Here is a 25,958-nt window from a genome sequence, read left to right on the forward strand (position 1 = left end):
TTTTTTAATCATTTCAGTGAATTTCGATAACTTCATCAAAGCTTCCAACTGTTTGTGTTCTTGTTTGAGTTCCCTGTATGTAAGGGACTGGAGATAGTACAGATAGGGCTCGATTTGCACACAAATGCAGTCATACATGCTATAAATGGTAACAGAAAACCAGATGAATTGGAGATGCCGATATTTCCTCGGTACATTTCGCACCGCAAAAATTCCGGAACACACATCGCCTCTGGTTGTATAAATATCAAAAAGACAGACCATCTTTGTTCGAAAGACTTTTTTAATGACTGCTGTGCAATAGGTAATGCTAACGACTCCGATATAGATTTGAATAACTGGTAAATGAGATTAGATTGTTTATCTTCTTTTATCTTTTCTTCAATCAAGTCAAAATATTTACAAGCTTTAACATATTCTTCATTACAGAAAAGGAAGGAAGCGTATCTCATGTAGCGGCCGATGATATCACACTCTAAAGATTGTTTAAACATGTGTTTAGCTTAATTGATGCTATCGTCATTATATTCACGTCTTTCTGCCTTCAGTTCTAAATACGCCGAAGCAACCAAACTAGCCAGATTAGACATGACGCTATGCAATGCATAATCATGTTTTCCGTATCTCTTCAACGCGGCGCGATAATGAGTTTCTAATTGTGTATATTGGTGTTCAAGTACAGTTTTCCTGTTTTTGACGGTACTTCTAACAATTCGAATCCGTACAAAAAAATGCGTCGTTTCCTGACACATATTGATTATATCATTGAATAGTGCTGGACCAGTCGTACAATATCTGCGGCGTTGATTGTTACTCATGCGCTCATGAAGCCACTTTCCAATGTTATCCATTTTTGTATTTTCGATCTTCATCCGCAGTGAATTAATAACATTTGTAAGTTTATCCGCTAATTTATGGAATTCGTTTCTTTCAATTTTCCCATCAAATAGGTTGACATTCTCTGTGGTAAAGTTCGGACAATTGTGGCGTGTTAAAAAAAGCCTCAAAGTTGCAAGGATGTACTTAACACAATTGATAAGATTATCATCCTTCCACTCATCAGGCGGACTGTTCTCGACTGCAAAGAAAAGCAGTTTTGAAATGAAATGTACTCAGCCTGTCTCCATATTCTGGCACAAACAACTCTTTTCTTAACATCTTTGTCAGAACATATGCTTTTAGATGTACTGTATATAAACTGCGCATAAAAAGTCGCTCTGCTAAATTTGTGTTAATTCGCCATTTATAATCAAAATAATCGTAGGTACATATGTTGGTGTTTTTGGGGGGTCCCTGTGGTACTATAAAGACGCCGTATTCCTTGGCTTTTTTCAACGTCTCGTCCGAAGGCCAGTGACCGGGGCGAGGCCTGTCGAAAACGAACTTGCATTGCTTAGGAAGACTTTTACAGTAACACGCATACACACTGTCTGTATTCCCGATACTTTCTGCAGGACCGTGTCGTTTAACATCTTACGTAGAACGGGATGTCTGTTCATAGTATCGAACATAACTGTATGTGGAATCATGCCATTTGTTTCCGTCCGATCCCTTCGAAAAAAGCTTCCAAAATCAACATGAAGGTGATCCGGATCTATTTGTATAAAACGACTTGCTTCTGTTGATGGTTCAATTATTGTTAAAACACAGTATTGTGCAGCAAAACCGCCAGTGCTCACCTTTGTAACAACTTGGTGATCATGCGGCTGGAGGGGCGGATCTTCTGAATCAATAAACAAACGAAACATATCAAAACATTGTAAGTGGTCCACGTAAGACATCATTCCTATGGTTGTAGTGCCCTCTATTTGGCTTCCAAATATGTAAGTACGTGTGTTACGCCCAAATGATTGTTGTACCAGGGTTAGTTCACGTTCATAAGAGAACATTCTGTTCCGTCTTAATTACTTCTTCATTAATGGCTACGTAATCAAGAGCAAGTGAAAGGCTCTCTGATAATTCATGTTCATCTGTCGAATTAACTGACACATTTGTGGCTGTTTTGTCAGCATTCCTCTCCTTCCATGTTGTGTGATGCTGTTGGTTTCGCTTTTTTCGAGGCATCTTTGAATAAAAAAAGCTAACGGTATTTCACGCACTTTTATTTATATACGATGTCAAACTTGACATTCCTTTATTACATGACGTTAGTTTTTAAACTTTTATCAAGTCATTCACTTCATCATGATTCAAATATCTCATAATTCATGTACATATTACCTGTATAGCACAATGAGGGCTTCGGTTTCCGTCCTAAAATAACAAATAATAAAACATAATATAAATTCAAACTCCCAACGTAAGCAGTGATACATATTGTACTAGAAACATGCACATACTATATGTGTTACATTATTACAATAATCATAATTGACATGTTTGACCTTAAATGCCGAACCCATAATTTTAACATGAAAACAATAAATATTCAACATGATCATGGAATCATATATACAAACTAAAAATAATATGGACATTAGCTTAAAACCATGAAACAAGGGACAACAACTTACAGAGTGTTAGTCCTCTTGAGAACAGCGCGCTCGTGCTCTCAATCTTGCTCTCTAGGCCTGTCGTATACTGAAACAATGTTATGTTAGTAGATAGCGAAAGGAAGTTCATTTCTGTCTCGTTCTGACATTAAATGTTTTGCATAGCCAAGGTGCAGGATAAACGGGGCTTACACACGAGCTGGACAGAATGTAAACACACCGTTAAGAACTTTATTTTTGCAAATATGTACAGTCAATGTAATACATTTGCAAAAATCTCAAAGGCATAAGACAGTTTTTTCTTGCAGTTTGTTTCCATATATTAAGTTTTAAGAATAAATCATGGAATAATCTGAAATCGGTGCCAAAATTTCACGTTTCGTGAACCATGTACATAATGCGTTAAACATCGAATATTTGGCCAAGAAAACAGGCGTTTTAAATAAAACAATTTTGATATATTTCACATTGCCAAATGCAGCCTAAAACTATGTTTTATGCACTAGTTGAAATGTTTAAGAAAACTTGTTTCAATAACGTTCAAGTGTCAACCCCAAAAAGTCACGTGATCCTTCACCCTGATAACCAATATAACCAATTTAACAATTGCACTGAGGCTGAATTAAAAAGCCAAAATCAAATACAAAAAAATCAAGCAATAGAAACACAAAAGTTAATCCGACTACATACCAATACTTTTCCTGTTGATAACTCTTAAAACATTAAAAGGATACAGGATTAGAAATTTACAAGATGTCACCCGCTTCAAATTAATGTAACTACAACTTTTTCTGTCCAACAGTTCACCACTTCCATCGAAATATTCGTTTTTCAAGACTCTATTTTTTATGAATATTGGAGTCTCATAATCGAAGTTTCCATTAATATTGCATAATGCGTTCCTTTCCATAATATAAATTGTGTATATGAATAACAAGCTTAAATATATCACTGTAGATAATTATCCGAATACGATTAACAATAACGAACCAGTGTAAACCTAATGAATTAGAACGAAAATTTGAAATTTAAAACTTTTTTGACTGTTCATGTTAGATTTTGCAAGGGGTCTGTTTGACAGATCTTTTCTAATTATTAGTGACATGTTAATGACAGTCGATAAATGTTCTAAATAATTAAGAGGCCATAATAAAAAGTTGAGAATTGCATTTAGTATGGTAAATATTTAGACATATTTAAAGTGAGAGCTGAATGTGAGGTGGATTAGGAGGTACAGTACATTGTATTTGCACATTTGATTTAAATTGTTAATTAAATAAGTACAAATTTTAACATGTTAAGTACAACGCGCTATTTGCGGTATCGTAACATTACATCATAAATGATCTTTAAAGGAACTATTAACCATTTATACTATTATTTTGTATGATTCACAAATACTCCTTTTTCCTATAAATGCTTGATAGTGTATACATATTGCTAGAAATGTAATCGAAAATAATTACTTGTATTTTACTTCGAATCCCAAAACGATTCTCACATTGGCTTTTTACAGATTTTAAATTAGGAGATAGTAAGCCTTAAACCTCGAACCGGAATAATCAGAAAAAAACTTTAAAAATATGTGTAAAAAGATTAATTCGAGTGTCGTCGCAACTGTCGTCAACCTTTTGGCGCTTGTCTTCTACACCACCGCCGTGGCGTCTTTCCTCTGGGCGGAACGGACGGACGACGGCTACGTCACGCATGCTGGCCTCTTCATGGCGTGCCCGACGATAAACGAGACTTGCTATGATACTTATTACCATTTTCAGGCCAATCCGTATGGTACAGTAAGAAAGACTATGGTGCTTGGTTAGTTTATAATTTATAACAAAATATTGTGTCTCATTAATAAATAAATGATAAAGGCGCTTTATTATTAAATACCTTTATAGATATGATGATAAATGCCATTAGCTCAGTTTAGTAACGGAACACAGGATGCGAACACTTACACAGATAGTATTACAATAACGTGCATGCATTATCTGAGACCGCTGTCCTCAATGGCATCGCCACTCTGACCGCGGTTGTCTGATACATATACACGATGAACATCATCATTAAGTGTATCTTGCCTTTATTTAGAGATAGGTTTCAGCATTGCCAATGTTTTATAAACGTCTATGGGCTGATCTATACAGTTGCACAATCAATAGCAAAACCAACATCACGGTGATTAAAACAAAGGAACTGGGATTTCCTATTAACTGCATAATTGTTATCTGTCTAGCCCAATTTATACTTTGTCCAAATATTTTGATATACGGCTTACGTGAACATCAGGTTTTCTGAAGATGTGCTTACAAACAATTTAATTGACTGAGGTTTGATATTATTCGAAGAATGCAGTTTTATATCATTTGATTCCTTGTAGTTTCTAGACATATAAACCTCACATGTTCTTATATTCATTAGTATTGTTCTTCTTTATTTCAGTTCCGTTAAAATAGAGTTGCATGTCATCTATGTCATCGATTTTGTTGAAATGATAAACAAAAATAAACTTAAACAATTTATTAGACATGATAAAAACAAAACAAAATTTTAACTTGACAATCGTTTGATTTGTGAGTCCTTTAGAAATTTTATCGCTATTGCAAGAACTGGTCTAAACGTATTTGCTTTAATCTTTATCTCTTTCCAATAACAATACACACATTACCATTTTATCTCGTTTACAGAAGGTTGTATTTCCTGCACATACAGGTAAAATCATAGCCAGTAGTGCCGTGAACGCTAGTGGGTTGAACTGATAACTGTTATGAATAGAAAAACGTGATTGACACACAACGTAAGTTCATATTTTCTACGCCCACGTATTTTGTTTCATTCAGAAAAAAGGTGTTGTCATAGCAAGCGCTGTTCTAAACTTATTTGCGTTGATTGGCTTCTACGTCTTCACGTCGCTCTCTGATTTCTTTCTTTGCGGTCTCTATCGGGAGAAGCGGCTCGCTACAGGCGCAGTTATCACCGCCTTTGTTGCAGGTATAGCTATGTGTATTTCGATAGATAATGATAGATTATGTTTAGCCGGAAAACAACTACCAAATATATTCATGTACGTAATTAAGACAGGGGTCACTACATTGAAACGGTCAGTTCGAACATTTGTTTGTCTTGTATCATGTGCGTGTTCATACAAACACGTTAATGCATGATCAAAGTTGTACAATGTGACTACCCACATACTTACATACTCCCAAAGCTGTAGAAGTGCACTTAAATGCGTTTTTGAAATCAACTTAAGGTCATCACGCTGTACTGATATATATGATATGTTTCGTGGCTTTCATTTGACCTACAGTGAACGCGGTGTTTATCAATGGACGCGGTTGAGCTCTCTGCTCGTTCATTGTGAATATTTGAATCTAAATTGGATGCCAGTCTATAACTATCGCATTTTCTCTAACATATATCTAGACTGGCAAGTATTTTTGATGATTTCCTAGCGATTATTGGTATAGCCATGTACGCAGTGGCAAAGTTTTTTTAAAGTTATTTCCTAGGTTTCCTTGCGTTTAGTGGTCTAGCCATGTATGCAGTGGCAATTAAGAGGCTTAGTTACGCCCTCACATTTTTTCTAAAAGTTATCAAGACTGACAAGATTTTGTAAATTATTTTCTAGGTTTCCTGGCGATTATTGGCATAGCCATGTACGCAGTGGCAATCAAGAGGCTTGGTTACGCCCTTAGTTGGTCTTACGCTCTGGCAGTCTTAGGAATGATCATCAATATACTCGCCGGCATCCTCATGTGTGTCGGCCGCAACATCATCATGATGTCTACCGACGACGCCGACGACAAGCCGACAGGAACGACAAGACGGCATCCGATAGACAAGTCGACGGGACGGCGTCCTAACGACGACACTTACTTTGACGCAACACACCGGAAGCAAATGCGCATGGAGGAGGAGCTTGAATTCGGAGGCGAGCTACCTAGGAAGAAGCCACTTCCGGGGTCGTACAGTTAACCGTTACCGATCAGAACTATGCGATCTCAACCAATCGGATACTTGATGTTGTTTCTTCGGGAAAAAGTGTTTTAAACCGTTATTCTTCGCTTTATAACGCTGTTGATGTTTTATACGCTCATTTATTTTACATTTAGGTCGAATATTTATAGTTTTCTGTTTTTTACTAACGTGCCTGCATGACGCTTTCATCAATATTGCGGGAAATATATAGTCTCACTACATGTGAATGTCTTTTAACACCGCATGTAGAATAATAATGTATCAATGTTTTGCAATCTTAAATGACGTTGTACATACTGTCGTCATAAACGACGTTTTATTACTTTATGAATATCTATAATTTTGAAAGAATATCTTCTGTGTATGTATTTTTTAATATTCTATTTCTTAAAGGCATAAACACATAAATTAAGTAATGTCTTCGAACAAAAACGGTATCTAGAAAAGAGATAATCTATTTCATTGCCGCTTAGAGAAAGATTCTATTTGAGTTTAAACCTTTATTTTAGTAAGTATTTCTAGCTTTATGGTTAGAATAATGTAAACAACTGAAGTGTACGCATAGTGTTATTATTGTGTTACAATGTATATATTTTGTTGATTGGTTAAACGTAATATACCATAGAATTATTATAATGATTATAAACTCTACCCAATGTTAACTACTCTGTTAGCTCACTCATTTATTCACATGTTTATCACCTGTTTCTTTATAGGGATAATACGTTTTCGAGGGCATGATCATCTGCAGGCGCTCGAAAAATCCGAACGGATTTTGAGAGCGCCCGTAGATTATCATGTCCGAGAAAATGTGTATTTTCGCTATTATTGCATAAACAAATCACACATACCAAAATAATTTTAAATAACATTGAAAACAATATGTTTTGTTCATTCGACATCGACAAAATAATTCGATTATTTCAATACAGTCCAAGGTTGTGTTTTACATATGCCTCACTCGGTCATCATCCGAAATTACGAGGTTTTACCTTCGGATTGGCAGTTTTCGATTAAAATGTGTTTAAACAATGGATTAATGCACAGTTGAAATGCAGCCGCGCAAAGTTAGAAATGAGAAATTATTTTGGAATTTACAGCAGGAACGTTGTAGGAACATTAACACTTACATTTACAGCATAGTCTTTTGTAAGTGTTTTGTAAATAACCTTAACTTCGTTGACGTTGCCAATAAAATAAAGCTGTCGTCAAGAGAGTGCAGATGGTATAACTTTAAAAGTGGATTGAAATAGTCATTATACTTGCATGCATGAGGAATCTGGTGCTTATTCAGCTCCCCATTTATGCATGGAAAGTCGTCGAAGGCTGGAGAAGGGAAGTAACTGCGCGTGGACCAGATCATGGATATGAATACACATTACAGGGCTTGAACGGCACGTGAATCGCATTGTTAATACACTATTTCTCGCGTTCAAGCCCTTGTTTTGCCAAGTTTCTGCACCTCGCCAAAGGGCATTATAGATAGAGTTTATGCAATAATAATAAATAAACCACCTTTTGTACAGGTTTTTGTTACTACATATGGACCGTGCTCTGTGAATAGTATATATTGGTTTAATGCATGCGCGTTAAGTGTCGTCCTATATTAGCCTGTGCAGTTCGCACAAACTAATCAGGGACGACACTTTCAGCCTAAACTGGATTTTATTGCTAAGAATATACTCTCTCTTAACGAAAAATATCATAAAAGCGGAAATTGACGTGCCTGATTAGCCTGTGCGGACTTCACAGACTAATCTTGGACGGCATTTTACGACCCATATGGTCATAGTCACATATGTTCTGTTCTATTGTTAAAAAAAATCAGTCTTGGTGTCATCTTGTGTGTGCCTGTATGTCATTTTCTCTTTTTTTTAACATATTCGTCCATTTTTTAACATGTTTAAATTATTTATTGTTTTAAAATAAAATAAGAGATGTATTTGTGAAACATAATCCCCCCTACTTGAATCCATATATTTGACCTTTGACCTTGAAGGATGACTTTTGACCTTGAATGATGACCTTGACATTTACTTTTCACAACTCAAAATGTTCAGCTCCATGAGATACACATCCATGCCAAAGTTGCTATCTTCAATTTTGCAAAAGATTTGACCAAGGTTAATGTTTTGGGACAGAATGAATGACAGACAGAATGACAGACAGACAGACTGACAGACATACAGGCCAACAATAATATACCCCCGATCATTCGATCCGGGGCATAACTAAAAGTGTGCATGTATGTTTATGAAACACTAGGGCTGTAACGAATACACTAGGTGACGAATACGATACGTATCACGAATACAGGGTGGCGAATACGAATATTTATTCGCGAATATGAATTTAAATGAACATTAGTAATACATACAACTTGACATGACATTATATAGTATGCAACTATGAGTATCTGTCATTTTGATTAATTGAGTATCATTACATACCGAAAAAAATGAAACATAACACTGTGAAATAACAAAACACGGACTAGCACTGCTAAAACTTTAAACACAGTTTTAAAACTTGAAAAAAACATGACAAGTACCAATTAAATCTTTGTGTAGAACAATTAAGAGTCAACTGTTGACACATAAGTGACAATACCCATTTACATTTTTTTAGTTGATAAGTTGCACAATCATTGTCATAAAGATGAACAAAAAAGAAATTCCATCTGCTAACCCTTTGTTTGTATGTTTGTGCATCAAATCATCCGTATTAACCTAGATAAACATTAAACAGTGATTTTTTTTCACCCATTTGGGAACGGGTCCGGTACCCATGCCATTTGGAATACAAGATGTGCATTGATGATTATGAATCAACACACAAGTATGAAGTAAACAGCACATTAAACAACCCTCTTACGACATTTATTGTGCGTGAAAGTGCGTAATAGAAATTGTATTTACATACACTACCCATCCATCCCACAAGTAAAATAAAAAATAAAATTAAAATTGGAGGGGGGATATTTTTATCAAATTACAGAAGACACAACAAAACATATCTTCAAAAAAAATTGACACTCGCCACATTATTCCCAAATGACATCAATTAAACCGATCCCTCAAAATAATCTGCAAGCAGTCAATGCTGTCGGTAGACATCAAAGGTCTTTGATGTTGGGGCCGATTTCTAGTAGTTAAAACTGTAACCTTGTAACACTCTCAGCAGGTGGCAAATTGCCAAAAGGCATTGATCAATACTACGTTACCGGCAACATGCAGTACTGTCAAATACAGCATTAATTCATTTGCTCCATAGAGAATGCAATGTGTGAAAACAGTCGGAGATTTGACATGATTGGATTATTCATTTGTATTTTAATCCAGTGTGAGGAAATATGTTGCGTTTGCTGGAATTTGATTGGAGGTCGCTTTACAGGTATTGTTTGTGGATTTACTTTAAAATGAAGGCGAAATGAAGTTCGCTTATCTCTTTATTAAAGGCCATATAAGCTGATTGCGTTTGCGGGGATTGTTTACTCTATTTTGATTGCGATTTTTGTATTGTTTTCGGAAATTGGGAATTTGGGACGGGTCCGGTTCATTTTGGGAACGGCTCTGTAAGTCATTGAGAACGGGTCCGTTTACCGGACCCGTCCAAAGAAGGAAAAAAAAACGATACAGCATTTAACAACCATCGAAAGAGTTTTAAATTCAATGTCGTAAATATTCATCCAGTGCCCGCCATATTTGTTGATAATTTCACTGTGTAACATAGAGGGTGGGGTAAACATGATGAAAAAAACGCCCGAATAAGGAGAAAAACATTTAAATATAGGGGTTTATTGTATGAACATTCATTTGTATGGTAAGATAAGATGATTACCGGGTAAACATAAACTTTCAAACTCGAAACCACGTTGTTTGTATTCGTCAAATATTCGGTTCGGGAGGTGGCGAATAACGAATACTGTTCGTCCACCGCCGTATTCGAATATTCGAATGTATCGTTACAGCCCTATGAAACACAGTCATATTTAAAGCACTATTGCACAATTGATGTTTTTGAGTTATTTATTTCTGTCCCACTGAGTGCGAGGCATTGGTTTTGCACTTGTCCGTTCGTCCGAACGAATTTCCGTACGTTCGACCGTTCTTACGTCTTTGCGACCGGAAGCACGGGTTTCAACTCCTCTATAACTGACAGGTGGAAAAATCTAAAATGTTCACCGTTGAATAACCATTACGTGTAGATGGTCGTTAAGAAAGAAATCTTGGATGTGAGGAGTTTTTGAGGAGTTTGGTCATTTATCTAATTCGGCGTCCCGAAGCTTGTGTTTTCAACTTTTCGTTAACTTCTCTATCGATGGCGCTCAAACTTTCAAGCTTAAAAGACAATTCTGTAGACGATTCTTAAGATAGGCACGACTTTGGACCTTTGTCACACATATTCATATCCCAACAGATCCCCTTAACACTACATGGTGATGTGAGCTTATATATTTAATGACGAATTTTCAGTCTGGAAAAGCTATACTATGCCCGAATTCAACACGTAAACTCTCAGAGTGACCTTGACTTTGGAGGAAGGTTAATAAATGATACGCGCAACACACAGCACATGCCAATTGGTCATTGACTGTGGTACAAATTTAACCTTCGAACTGTAAGAGTGACCATAATTATTGAGGTAGAGTTTTACACGCGATAAAACATCTCATTATAACACTTGAAGTAAGTTGTTTAGAAATCGCATGGTTAAAGGAGCCTTTTCACAGATTTTGGCATTTTTAACTTATTCATTAAATGCTTTATATCGATAAATGTAAACATTGGATCGTAAAAGCTCCAGTAAAAAATCAAAAATAAAATTAAAGAAAGGAAAAGAACATTGCCCGGACCAGGTTTCGAACCAGTGACCCCTGGAGTCCTGCCAGAGTCCTGAAGTAAAAACGCTTTAGCCTACTGAGCTATTCCGCCGAGTACATACACTCGAAGTATTTTATACATTATATAAGCAGTCTTCGTAGTTTCACAAAATTTAACGACAAAAACAGAACTCTCCAAATTATTCAATCGTTTCGCTTTATAATTTTTAGGTTTTAAAATCGTCAAAAGATGCATATAATGGCTATATTAGACCATGGTAAATGTTCAGTATTACTGTTTCCTCACAAATATCATAACTAAAACGAAAATTTGCGAATCTGAAACAACTTTTTTCAATTTTGTCAATTTACCAAAGCGTGAAAAGACCCCTTTAATGGCGAAATTGAATTACGGACAATCTTCGACGTACTAAAGCACGCGCTTAAGCCCATACACTCGACAAAAACTCATCCAAAGCCACGACAAGCATTCATGCTTAGTCTCATCTCATACTTCTCTATAATAAGTCATTACAAGTCATTTTCAGCGAAGGTTTCCCACTTTCTTTTAAATGATTACTTTGTATGTTCCCTAGAAAGGTTAAGTTCAATATTTACCCATTTTTTAATTGTTCTTTTATCTGATAAAAGTATATATGTGATTGCTTTTTGAAATATTGTTCAGGCTTTTTCAACAAATTTAACACATTGTTTTATCCAATTAGTCCACCGTCACTGTTCCCCAGAATTTATCGTTGGTGTCAATGTCAGCCATCGTGATGCCCTTATCTTTCAACTGTGTGGTTATTTTGGTACAATCGATTCTGAAATAAAGAAAATATAATAAGAGCTTCCAGTGTAACAGAATGTTTTCTCCACATAAGACATAAGGAAACATGTGCGAATGTACGAATTTCAACGGCATCTCGAATAATCTTATTTTTCTCCGTCTAAATTGTTTAATTGTAATGGAGCTTACTTATACTTATATTTCTATTACATATTTAAATATTTGCGTATGTCAGCGACATGTCTTGATTGACGACTCAATCATAATTGCGAGTACGCAGCATCTATGACATCAAAGCTGATCGTGTTTTTCAATTGTATCAAATTGATAATGTATGCATGAATCCAGTATTTTCTTCAATTTGAAATAGGTTTACTTTACCAGAAAGGAAAATGAGTTTCTTTACGCACACCATAAAATGGTTTGTCCCCTTCATCTTATTGTTACTTTTGTTTCAATGTAGAGTAGTGTCCACATCCACACGTGCGATGAAGTAATTTACTATAAATCCCATTATGCTTTAATAGTATTTAAATATTAAATATTATCTCAAACATATAGCATTTTAACTTCATATTGTTCCTGTTATATGTACCTGTGCTACACATACTTTTATCGTTGAATGCACAATACAGTTAATACATACTTTGTCATTACGTAGGATGAGCTCCGAGGATCTATGCCATTATATACTATGGCGCCATCACTGTTAATGGTAAACAGCAATTTCCTTTGAAAGGCTAGTTTAAGCATTCTGCAAATGTTTATTCCGTTGACCGAGTAGGGAGACGCACGCTCTCAGTTAAAGCCTCATACATTTTGCCATCCTAGAAGAAACAATAACAAGAACTGTATGCGCGCATAAGTTTATAAACTTGACTAAACAGTTTTGCTTTTGGTGATTTGTCGAATGTTTGTTTCACTAGTGTCGTTACAAAAAGTCATTGCATTCATAACTTGTTATTATAGTGTGTTTCTAAAAATCAATATTTCTCGTATAAAATTTCCGGAGCGCAACAGCGCAATCGGCACATCACAGGATATCTTCCCCACTTGCTGAAGCATCCGATCGTCAAGGATGAATGATTTAATCGTTTGCAAACACATACTGTAATCGAATGATCGCATTACCATTTTTACATAAAAATATTTACTAATAACTAAAATGTTTAAGTTTGAAAAATGCTGCGTTAAAAAAAACTTGGTGTGGTTCAACGCTATATAATTTAATTTAATTTCAATTTCATGATTCTCGGTGGGATTTTACCAAAAAAATATAACATTCATTATACAAATAATATGGCTCCTATGAATATTCATGAGCACAATGTTGCAAGCCGGTCGGTCTTTAAGACTTGTAAGATAATGCGTTCTACTTGTCACATCATTATTTTACGATGTACGATTTTGAGAATTATTTTATTTTGGCTTACTTGCTTGAGAATGAATTTTAAGACTACATATACACCGTTTTTATTTCCACAGTGTGTAACATGTACATACATTGCATACTTCTACTTTCGATTTCATAATTAACAGTTTAGCAGTTCACCGCTTCGTTTCTGCTTTAAATTACTCTACTTCAATTAAACAATCACATTTGTACAAATACATACCTTATATTTTATCCAAATAACAATATGCTATAAAGTAAAGGTGACGCGATTATGTGTAATTATGCAACACTCATGCTATATTGACAGGAATCGAACTAGAAGAGATGGGCGATTGTCGATTTGGTGAACGATACATTCTGTGATACAAAGCAAACAGACACATTCAACTTGAATATGAAGCATATGAAAATAAATCATTCACATTATGATCAAAGACCCCAAAATTAATATTTTAGTTATGTTTTTCTCTATAAACTATAATTAGTATTTGTCCGTCCTAATGTACATGTAATGTATAGCTCGAGCTCCGGGTTTCAAGAAATATGAGCAACACATATGAAACAAAAAATAAAACAAATATTAATATATATTCTAATAAAGTTTCCAGGCTATGTGATTAGGGACCAATTGGTTACGATAAATCAACGCTCAAGCCATAACTTCGGGTCTGATCAATACTTTATTGACCGCTTGCTATTGCCTTAAAACACAAGACTTAAGATCAGATACAAAAGATCTAAGGTCAAGTCGACGAGACTCCGGGTCAATTAAGTCGGGACATTTGTTCCTTAAACGCGGCTTTAATATTTGGACGCTATTGGTGCGAGCTCTTGGTGGTTGGGAATCTAGATTTCTCGTTTCTTACAACGCTATACGATGATTGTTAGTATCAAAGCGCTCAATGTCCATATTGTTCTTTAAAACAATATTGAATTCCCGAAAACAAAGTTTTTTAATAAAATATTTAACGGAAGGCACTGACATCACAAAGCAATCTAAAATATCAAATTAATACGAAATAGGCAATACGATCATTGATTAACACTTATGAAAACTTAAATCCCAAAGCAGACATTAATAAAATTAAATAAATCGTACAAACACGTCACTGTTTATTAAAATGTCTTAGGTACTAAACATTTTTCGGTCATAGCCTTCATCAGTAGCACATTAATATAAACAAATACAAAGTAAGTGACGTCAACGTCATACAATAACGTAACGTCGTTTGACGGAAAATATATATAGTACATAATATTACATAATACATAATACAAAGATGGATCAGTTATGATACAACAGTCTATTAGTAATAGACAAACATCAAATGTATATGTAAATTATGCTTTTGTTATATATGTAAGTATTTTGTTTATAAAGCAGACATGAAACATAAGTTACCGTTAAATTAAGTTGTCCTATGATGGGTAGTGAAGAGTACCATGACTATAAAGAAAAGTACGTACAATTATGATGTGGAAACGTTAACGAAATAAAATACATTTATTATGCACACTCGTACATGAAAAGTACGTACAATTATGATGTGGGAACGTTAACGAAATAAAATACATGTATTATGCACACTCGTACAAGCTCACGTTTTGAAAGTATTGTATTATTGTATAATTGTCAATATCAAAATTATTTATGCATTTATAAGGCGTACGACATATACGTGTTACACTACATATATGTGCATACATTTTTATGGTAATGTAACATTTGTTATGGACATTGCAAATGTTCCGTTGATTTGAACCGTTTTGAGTAGTAGTCGCAAATTCTAAAGATGTTTTGTTATTATCCACCAATAAGTTTGAGTCCATTATTTCACATTGGACATCCTTTTATTATTAATTATATGAATAAGTATTAAAAAAACTGTCAAAGCGCTTTTCAAGCAGTATATATTTGTTTACATACAGCAAATTATGTAAACGATTAAAATGGCTATATTGCAACGTTAGTTAGCAATTTGTTTATAATACCTTATCTTTTTCACTTTGGATTTTATAATGCATTGTACTGTCATATCACTATATTGTTTTATCAATGACCTATATAGTGTTTCAATCTACAGGTGCCGGGTTCATGTATAATAAGTTGTGTGTATGCTTCTTGCATGCAATTTTAATATCCGTGTAAAGTCAAACATCGTGTTAAAAGAAGGGAAATGTGTATACCATTCCTTTTTGTGGAGTTAATGCCCCTGTCAGATACGTGTGCGTAGTTTACCGTTTTGTAAATATCCATTTAAGTTTTAACGGTAAACGAAATACTGAACACATATTAGATTCATTCAGTTTTTGTCAATGTAAACTTATATTGAATAATGTATCTGATATATACACACAAAACATCTAAATAATATATGTATACGTAGCGGGCACTCTGGATAAGAAGACGATCTAATATATAAAACTATCTTACGGAGGATTCCGGAGATAGTCGATGTATCACGATTGTAAAGTCGTTCATAGCTGATAACGGCAAGAAGGGCAGACCACGTGATTGTATACGGCGTAGAGCGACTATTGTTATCAGCTACACATAAGCAGAAGATATGGTCATTTCTTAAACGGTATATATGCATAATGAAACTCCAAACATTTGAAATCCCTTTGTAAAACATCGGATTTATTTTTAAATTAAAATCTCAAACTCGGGGTTTTACAGATGGCTGAGAAAAGACTTCAAGAGTTTTACGACGAGATAAGTGAGGATCTGACCAGATGTGTGCAGTTCTGGTTGACACATTCACACGACGATAAATACGGGTAAGAAGATGTATGCAGTTCTAGTTGATCAAGTCACATGACTATGAATATGGGTAAGGTGTATGGAGTTCTGGTTGCAAAAAGTCGCGCGACGATAAATACGGGTAAGGTATCTTATCTTGAATACAATACTCGCGGTCGTTTATAAGAGTTTGTCCTGTGTGATTTCTCTGGACTTTCATGATTAGACAGGTGAATTTATAACATTCATTATTATCACGAGACACCAAGCGTTCACAACTTTAACAAGAGCTTGTCACAGTAGTGCCATAACCAGCCAAATGTGTTTTTGCTTATATGACAACATTTGTTTTAGAGAGTAGATTAATATTTGAAAAACATGGCATCTGTGTCATCTATTTATATTTTAAGGATCAATTAGTTTATAGTGTTGGAGTTATGCTGTAGAGAATAAACTATATTGACATGAAAGAAAGGGAGGTAATTAAGAAAGAAGATTATAATCAGTTACTTGATCACTGTATTTTTCCTTAAACTCATCGATTCATTTTACAGTGAATACTTCAGTGTTCAAATTACAATATTATTGTTAAATTAGATAAATGAGGATATTGAAAATTCAAAAGCTTAAATATTTAATATAAAATAAAATTAAATATAATTTAAACCTATAAATTAAAAATAAAATAAAATAAGGAAGATAATTCAAAAACTACGGCAGAAAGAGTTATCGTTCATGTTCACTTCACTTCTCCTAGTTGCCATCTGTTTATATTTCTAGTTTCAAGTAAATCCCTTCAGTAGATTTAGAGTTATGCTCCGGATAAAAATTTACTTTGAAATTATATCAAGGGAGATAGTTCAAAAACTAAGGTAGATAAAGTTATGGTTCTTTGAAACTTCATTTCTCCTAGTTGCTATCTGTTTATATTCTAAGTTAAAAGAAAATTCATTGAAAAGATTTGGTGTTATGCTCTAGAAAAGATTCAGACGACGCACAGACGGACGGACGCACATACAGACTGACGGATACCGTTACTATATCCCCTCCAAACAATTTTTCGGCGGGGAAAAAAGCACACTTGTATATATTTAATTAGTGTTGTTATATGTTTCTACGATATATGCTTATTATCTTCTGATGAGTTTTTTGCTATATCTGGTGAATGAACCTCGTTCTGGGAAAACAGGACTTAATGCATTTCCATAAAGTGTCATCTCTTATTTGCATGTTTTAGCCTGTGATGTCTGCACATTCTATTAAGATACCATTCTTTCAGCCATAACTGAATTTTTGCCTTGCAGAGACTTCTTATAAACGAAATATTGTAGACTCCACAGACTAATGTGGGATGGAACTTAATTATATGAATTAAGCTCCGTATTCCTATAGCGTGGCTCTTATATTACTTCAGAATTTTAATCGAAGTGTGTTTATAAGATTGGTTTTGTTTTCAAACTTCTATTATAGAGGCTTTTTCAATTGCATTGATGAAGACGGAACCGTGTATGACGAAACAAAACACGTTTGGCTTCAGGCCCGGCAGGTACGAACAGAGATGGGTACGAACGTGCTTGAAATGTGATATCTTGGTTCAAATGCAAAGGAAAATATTATACAATATTTAGAATCTATAAACCATATTCCGCAATTGATAACATGTATAAAAATGCATAATATATTTGTATAGTGTAAATGTAGGTTTTGCTTTTAAATGTTAAGACTGATTAATTATATTCCCTTGATATGACAATTTCTCCCCTTCACCCCCCCCCCCCCGATGACAAACCTAGAACACCATGCATCCTTATCATTAATCCAATTTGATCAAACATAAATAACGACAGGCTGCATGTATTTCTCAAAAACTGAATACGAATAAGTGTATTAAAACATAACGCAATTGACTAAAAAAGGGAGGAAGAACAAAACGACACTGCGACCGATACTGAAATTAATAATTATTCGTACGACATTAATTTTCGTTGATTTCGTGCGTTAACCTATGCAGTATATAACAGGAATACATCGGAAATGACCAACAAAAATTCCTCTTGTCCCTCCAATATCAGAAATCCACGATTTTGACGAGCCCAGAAAAACGTCATTTTATAAAGCACGAACGATCATGCCGACAAATAAAAAAGATTTTGCAATATAAAATGTGACATGTTGCGATATTTAAGGTGGCATTTTCCTCGTTACAGGTGTGGATTTACGCTAAGTTGTATAACGAGGAGGAACAGTTTAACACTCAAGCTGTGCTACAAGCCGCAGAAAAAGGTAGCATTCCTCGGCCGACGCTTGCTAAAGATTCGACATCGCAATTTCCATCCACATTACTCACAGTTGAATTAAAAATTAGGAGCAGAATTTCTTATAAAGTCCCTGTGTGTTTTTTTTAAATTTAATCGAGGGCTTAAGTTTGTTTTTGTTTTTAAATCAGGAGTTCAGATTTTGATTAAGGTGGGATTTTGCGTTGTCATGCTTTAAATAACGGATAGTGGATCAGACGATAATTGACATACAAAAAATAATGCACATGTGTTGGGGTGTTCCAATCGCAGGGCATCTTTTGGGGATAAACTAGTATGATTCGTAACAGTAATGACGTCACACTATAAACGTCATACATTTCATAATTTAAAATCAAAGCGCTGAAGGCGTTCGAAATTCATACGGGGATCCCAGTATGAAGCACATTATACAACTACCTTTATTTTGTTCGTGCCCTGTTGATCGCGCGTTCCAGATTGACAAACTATGACTTGCGTAAAATATAGACACTTATTGAATGATAGCTATTGTGTATATCAAAGATATATTCGTGTCATTTTAATGATCTAATATAAGAAACAATTAAGTTAAAAATAAATACAGTTTATACAATTTTACTAAAAGACCGAGGCAATCCAAATGATGGACAGACTCATTCACTGGGTACGCGAGGACGACACGGACATCCGACAAGGGCGTCCGCCGCTGGCTGGTGAGGCGAGGTCTGAGTCTCTGGCGGTACCCATGATGCTGCTGTGTGTGACACACGAGCTTCAAACCCTGGACCCGTCCCTCGGTGCCAGGTACCGCGACATACAGGAGTGGAGCGTGCAGAAAGCGCTGTCGCATGTACAGGTGCGTAAAATATGTGAACATTTTCACCCGGTATTCAATCAAATATGTCTGACCTCCCATGCAGTTGTAGTAAATTGAAATAATGTCGTTCCATTACACTTTATATTTCGGGGTGTTTATTGGAAAGACAGACGCACATCAATTTACTAGTAGATCAACATATGTTGTGTTTTATGTTTTTATAGAAGAATGATCTTTCCAAACATTTGAAGTTATCGATAAGCGAAATTGATAGATGTGCTGATTTACAATTAAAATGTTAAACCCAAACATGTTCAACTCGTTGATTAGATCACAATTATGTATGTGTGTAAAACACAAAAAGTACTAGAAACTGCATGATTTAAGTCTTAGATACATGTTTGAAATCAAAGTGGTCTTGTTCGTTATTTGTTGGCTTATAACATGATTTACGACTGTTCATAAACAAATATAAGATGCTCCTATTATACATGTTTACTTTATACAACGAATTCAAGTTAAATACTGGTTCGGATTTATTTATTGATAAATATAGCAGCTTTAAATATAAAACAACTTTCATAATAAATCGGATTCAAGTTACCAATTGCTGTTAATTCTTTTGCAAATGTCAATTTTTGCATTTATATCGGACATTTGACCAGTTGATCAGTTGATTACTTCTTTATTCTCAAACGTGGAATCATAAAATAACAAATACCGGTATGTCATAACCGCTAAGTGGACAATATGTATTTGCCAACTTCTAACGAGAGTGAACTGTTATATTAGAAAACGTTGGCTTTGCTGTTGTAGTTGTTTGTTTTTTATTTTATTTTAACACATGCATTTGTTTCAAAACATTTGTTCAATTGCTAACTTCATTATTTCCGAACTTGAACCAGTGTCTAGAATATGTCATGATCCGCGTGTCGACAATATAACGCAGATCAATAATTTCGTAATGCAATCAAACTAATGTATCGTTTTAAATAGACAATCATATAATATGTGTTTTTCATACCAAAGATCAATCAAAATTGAACTGTTGCCTTAAGGATATCAGATATTCATGCACGAAGCGTAGGCTTGATTTACTTGTATTGTATACATATTCAAATGTTTAGTTACGTTCTCTGGTAACAGCGATGGATTTACGGTTTTTCATGTTTCACATTTTCAGCGCGAGGGGACTGTGATCCTAGAAAACGTGAGCACTTCAGGAACGGAACTTCCGGGATCACTGGGTCGTCTCATGATACCAGGTAGTGTGATATTGCCAGCTAGAACTGTTAAGTAAACTTTTCTGGAAAGATTCTTGAAAATTCAGATTCTGTCCGGAATAATATAACGCTCACTTAACTCGAAACTAGATAATTTTTGCAATACAATATTTAAAATTTACGATGTATGTTAACTTTGTTTATTTTTCTGTATTAGATATTACCATACCATGGACATTAAAATGTCATTCTATGAATACTGGTCATGCAATAGAGGCCGGTTGGTTCCTTTTGCGGTATGCAAAACAAAAAGGTCAGGACGAGCTTGCCCAAAAGGCAATCGACCAATTCATGAATGGCCCTTTTGGCAGAGGTTGGGGCGATGAATGCGGGGGACTTTACTACTTTCTAGATGCCGATAGATACAGGTACAGAGTCATACCGGGGCTAATCCCGAGAACTAAGAAGAGAATTTTGAATTAGGATTCGTATCCACCTTTTTGTTATTGTGTACATGACTATGGCATATAATATGACTCAGGTTACAGAAACATAAATAATTATACCTGGGACCATCACTCTAAATGTCATCGAGAAATCCTTTTAAATAAACAATGATCTATTAAGAGATGTTTCAAAGTTCGTGTGTATGCAACAAGTTGAAAAAGGTCGCTGTGTAAGCCTTTCTGAGATGAGTTGGATACATTCAAATACACAATTATACTAACATATTATTTATCATGTTAAATTTTGTGAAAAAAAACTTTGGTGAGATGATCAATTTTTTGCGTTAAATTATAAACAGAAATTTCCTCCACAGATTACATTAACATAATAGAACAATGTGTAGTAATATCAACATTATGTTTTATTACTCACGGTAACGTTTTCAACAATTCAAAACAAAAGAAGAGTAACACTACAATGTATCGATATATGTCTCGCTTCAGACATAATAAGCAGTTAAATTTTTATACACTGAACAGAACACATAAAGTGTTGTTAAACTTCAAAATGACTGCCAACTTATAAAAGGTGTACCCCTACGTCAAGTGTTGTTAAACTTCAAAATGACTGCCAACTTATGAGAGGTGTACCCCTACCTCAAGTGTTGTTAAACTTCAAAATGACCTCCAACTTATGAAAGGTGTACCCCTACGTCAAGCATATACCCGCTATTGCTATTTTTAATCTCGAACAACTCTTCTGTTTACTCCATATTTCATTACTGGCATATAAAAATCAAATCTCTATTTAACAATACTCTACACAACAAAGTGTTGGTATATAAACAAGTCACCAGTTTTTTCGAACAGTTTTTCTGCAATACATGTGTGAACATCGCCATCTTTCATTTCCATTATAAAACAGTACGTGAAAGCAGGAAATTCTTCGTTGATAGACATTCTTTAAAAATTCAAAACAACTAAACAATTAAAATTATTAAAAAAGACAAATTTAAGATTTTTTTGGTCACATCTCCTTATAAAAACCATCCTAAACACACAGACAAGTCGTATTTTAAAAACACATGTGACCAAATACCACGCACAATTATGTTGTTCGTGCTTAAAACACATCATATCGGAGTATTGACTAATTATACACACACGTTAGCAGGCAAGAAGTATACAGAATATATGAGTAAAGGGACTCACCAAAACATTGTCAGAAGACTTTTTTTTTGCTAACATCCGTCAGTATTTTATTTTTTTAAATTATCGCAGGTATTTATTTTGTTTTTTGACGTGTTCCGATATGTTTCTGTGCAGTCCAGTGCAGCTAGAATGCAACATGAAGATGTGGTGGGTACACACGGAAACAATGGTCGCCTTCCTGATGGCTTATCAACACACACGAGACGGGGACCACCTCGATACGTTTGCACGTGTTTATGACTACTGCTACTCAAATGTTAATATTTTTTACATTTAAATGACACAAGTTACTACTCTGTATTGAGATTGTCTATGTTCATGATTTTCTATAAATGTTATTGTTATAACTGTTATTATTATTTGTAATAGTAGAATTATTACTGTAAGTATTATAATAATCATCATTATTACTATTATTATTGTTATTATTATTATTATTATTATTATAATTATTATTATTGTTATTATTATTATTATTAGTAGTAGTAGTAGTAGTAGTAGTAGAAGTAGTAGCAGTAGCAGTAGCAGTAGCAGTAGCAGTAGTAGTAGTAGTAGAAGTAGAAGTAGAAGTAGTAGAAGTAGTAGTATAAGTAGTATTAGTAGTAGTAGTAGTAGTAGCAGCAGCAGCAGTAGCAGCAGCAGTAATAGTCGCAGCTGCAGAAGAAGTAGTAATAATTGTATTGCACTTCACCAAAATTCCAAAACAAAATCAGCACGTTTGGTATACTTTTTAAGCACGTTGACAAGTACCTGTTGTTCGTCATTTGAAGTGTTTTGTACCCTTTTTTCGGTACCTGGACAATGTCCTGTTATTTGCTTTTTTAATCGTGTGGTTCATGTTTTCAGCACGTTGACAAGAAGCGAGGAGAATGGTTCGGATATCTGAACAGGGACGGGTCTGTGTCCATGAGGTTTAAAGGTGGACCATGGAAAGGTATTGGCCTTCAAAAGCAGGCACCTTAAATTAATTAGTCATACGTATGACACGTTTGTCATTTCTTAACAAGCGTGTACATTAGAAGTTTTACTTAAGCAACAAAGTTAAATAAGTTTTAAGGTATAACAAATTAATTAAATATAAGGTATTTCACCTTTTGTTATATAATATATGAAATATTAAATTTCTATTTTTATCATGATAACAGCATTGATAGCATACGAACTGTAAAGAAAGAGAATAATGAAAATTGTAACGATAACATATGTTTAAATATGTCGCCTTTTAAACTTCAACTTCGATGTAATTGCATCACGAAATCAACTATCAATAACAAAACTAAGTATTTATAAATCATATAAAATGGGAATATAAGTAAACGAAAAACAATCAACAAACATATTATATTTAACTAAAACATATGTTTTATTATGTCACTGTTCACATTGCTTCTTCGATTCAATGACATTGCACAACTAACTCGAAATGATTGCACTTCGGTCATACATATAACGAAACAACACTTGTATAGAGTTTTTGAAATTAATATATAGTTAAACGGACACTATAATATACACCTTCTTTTATTGCAGGTTGTTTCCACGTGCCCAGGTCACTCCTGTATTGCAAGCAGATGATGTCTGAACTACTCAAACGACCAACCTAAACCTATATTATGACAACATTGTTATAAAAATAGTTACTCTTTATTTTAAAAATAGTATTTCGTTATCCTTAGAAATTTTCAACAAAAACGTGTCATCTTTGTTTCAATGGCTTTTAACATATTAGTGTCTCTTACTTTGCATCGTTTTCTATGAACATATATAATGTCATGAAGATCATATTTAGTTTAGTTACACTAAAGTACAGTCAACAATCCAATAGTAAACCTTCCCTTTTAAGTCATTATCTCTGGGCTAAGTGTGTGTATCGTCTTGCATGGTATAACCAATCGCCTAAATTTCAAGTCTAGCCGTCAAGAATTTATCTCATTAGTTTCCTTATTTCTATAAATTTATAACGTATATAATCTACTCTGTTATGTGTTTTATTTATTGATAAAGAACCAATATGAGTATTTTACATTTTCCCTTTGGAAACAATATGATGTGCATATATGTGTAGAGGATATACATAATAATAAAATTATATATTTATTTAAAACCTTACACAAATGAATTTTATTTTTTATTAAAAGTGTTTGTGATCTACTGAGAATTCATGGATTATTTGAATATGACATTATTTTATACAAAATGTAAAAAATTATTTTCAATTTTTCTAAAATACAATATAGTCAAACCATTTTATTTAAACTGTGCTTATAAGAATATCAATTCTAGAAAGAGGGTTTGAACCACAATATTTCGACATTTAAGTCGCCCGAGTTAATGTTGGTATATTTTCCCATTTTTGTTATGTGTCACAAACAAGTGATTATGAGTCAAAATGTGTTTGTATTTATTTCAGATGTGCATAAAAGTTGGTCAAAATCGGTCAATAAGTGCCCAAATTCAGTACAAAGATAGGGCTTTTCAATTTATGTGCATGCACAGAAATAATCTAAATTCAAACACCCGCGGGTCACATGTAAAACCACGTGACCATTGCATCATTGTTTACAACGCCATTAGCATGAACGATGAAATCATGTCATCACCCGTTTTCAATGCGACAAGCAAACAGACATGACATAGCAGCGTAATGTTTTTTGCGCCGTGATTTTTAGTCAATATTTATGCATATTACTCGACGAATTTCAATAAACTTTCATCAAGCTTGATACAAACTCCTTTTGTGTTCAATCAACAAATCGGCCTTATTGAATTTGCAGCGATCTGAGAAATCGTTTTATGCAATCAGCTTGCATTCTGACTTTTTACGAACGTGATATTCAATACACAATGAACCTCGTTTAACTTTTAAGACAAAAACAGGTTTTATAATCACTTTGGTAGGGCTAATTCGACATAATTTGTTGGTAAATTGCTAGTGTTATTTAGTAGTTCTTCTTTGTTTTGAAATGCGCGGAAAAGGAAATTACGTGAAATTCGCGCTCACGTGACCCAAAGCGTGCATACGCACTTGTAAACCTCAGCATCCACATCAAAGGGGCTATTGAGATGTTAATAAAAATCGCGTTTATTGGAAAAGAAAACTCATCATCATTGTCAAAACGGTATGCCGGGGAGTAAATCCCCATCAGTGTTTCTTCTTGTTTGAGGCAAAGTTGTTTGAAGTTATATGCAATACGGCCGCATTTCTTTGAGGCTGCATACGTAAAGAAGTTTCGTAAGACTTCCGAGTCGATTCCCACTTCTGCTCTAGTTCATAGCAGTGCCCTAGCATGTTCAAAGAGGTAAAGATGGCCACATGATACAAAGGCCTCGCCTTGAGATGGTTTATATTTTGCGGATTTCATGATTTCAGTGAATTTCGATAACTTCTTAAAAGCTTCCAACAGCTTGGGTTCTTGATTGAGTTTCCTGTATGTAAGGTATTGTAGATAGTAGAGGTAGGGATCGATTTGCAAACAAATGCAGTCATACATTCCATCAAATGGCAACAGACAACCAGATGAATTGGAGGTGCCGATATTTCCTCGGTACGTTTCGCACCGCAACAATTCAGGAACACACATCACCTCTGGTTGTATAAATATCAAAAATACAGACCATCTTTGTTTGCAAGACTTCAAATGATTGTTGTGCAATCGGCGATGCTAATAACTCCGAAAGGGATTTGAATAAGTGGTAAATGAGATTAGAGTGTTTATCGTCTTCTATCTTTTCTTTTATCAAGACAAAATATTTACAAGCT

At 34.5% G+C, this 25,958-nt stretch overlaps 2 protein-coding genes and 1 long non-coding RNA gene across 6 annotated transcripts in view; 2 read left to right on the forward strand and 1 right to left on the reverse strand.

The window, feature by feature from the left end:
* The window catches only part of LOC127851074 (N-acylglucosamine 2-epimerase-like), a 33,303-nt gene extending 12,671 nt beyond the window's left edge, over positions 1-20,632 (forward strand). Inside the window, exons 2-6 of one of the 2 annotated variants that reach the window (XM_052384556.1) lie at positions 16,162-16,262; positions 17,695-17,770; positions 18,432-18,507; positions 19,126-19,356; positions 20,501-20,632. In XM_052384556.1, coding sequence (XP_052240516.1) covers positions 17,715-17,770; positions 18,432-18,507; positions 19,126-19,356; positions 20,501-20,617 — 480 coding nt within the window. In that variant the 5' untranslated portion in view covers positions 16,162-16,262; positions 17,695-17,714 and the 3' untranslated portion in view covers positions 20,618-20,632. Of the gene's footprint in view, positions 1-16,085; positions 16,263-17,694; positions 17,771-18,431; positions 18,508-19,125; positions 19,357-20,500 lie in introns of those variants that run through there. The other variant, XM_052384555.1, reaches the window with a different exon arrangement.
* The window catches only part of LOC127851070 (N-acylglucosamine 2-epimerase-like), a 36,992-nt gene extending 12,678 nt beyond the window's left edge, over positions 1-24,314 (forward strand). Inside the window, exons 6-9 of one of the 3 annotated variants that reach the window (XM_052384547.1) lie at positions 20,854-20,968; positions 22,313-22,454; positions 23,045-23,132; positions 23,729-24,314. In XM_052384547.1, coding sequence (XP_052240507.1) covers positions 20,854-20,968; positions 22,313-22,454; positions 23,045-23,132; positions 23,729-23,802 — 419 coding nt within the window. In that variant the 3' untranslated portion in view covers positions 23,803-24,314. The remainder of the gene's footprint in view (positions 1-20,853; positions 20,969-22,312; positions 22,455-23,044; positions 23,133-23,728) is intronic. The other 2 variants (XM_052384545.1, XM_052384546.1) reach the window with 2 other exon arrangements.
* LOC127851075 (uncharacterized) lies at positions 10,255-13,841 on the reverse strand. The gene is made up of 3 exons (XR_008035646.1): positions 13,702-13,841; positions 12,732-12,912; positions 10,255-12,119 (listed from the first exon to the last, which is right to left on the reverse strand). It is a non-coding gene; the product is annotated as an uncharacterized LOC127851075 (long non-coding RNA).
* Positions 24,315-25,958: the final 1,644 nt, after the last annotated feature.

The sequence above is a fragment of the Dreissena polymorpha genome, chromosome 11, assembly GCF_020536995.1.
Source record: "Dreissena polymorpha isolate Duluth1 chromosome 11, UMN_Dpol_1.0, whole genome shotgun sequence".
NCBI classification, from domain to species: domain Eukaryota; kingdom Metazoa; phylum Mollusca; class Bivalvia; order Myida; family Dreissenidae; genus Dreissena; species Dreissena polymorpha.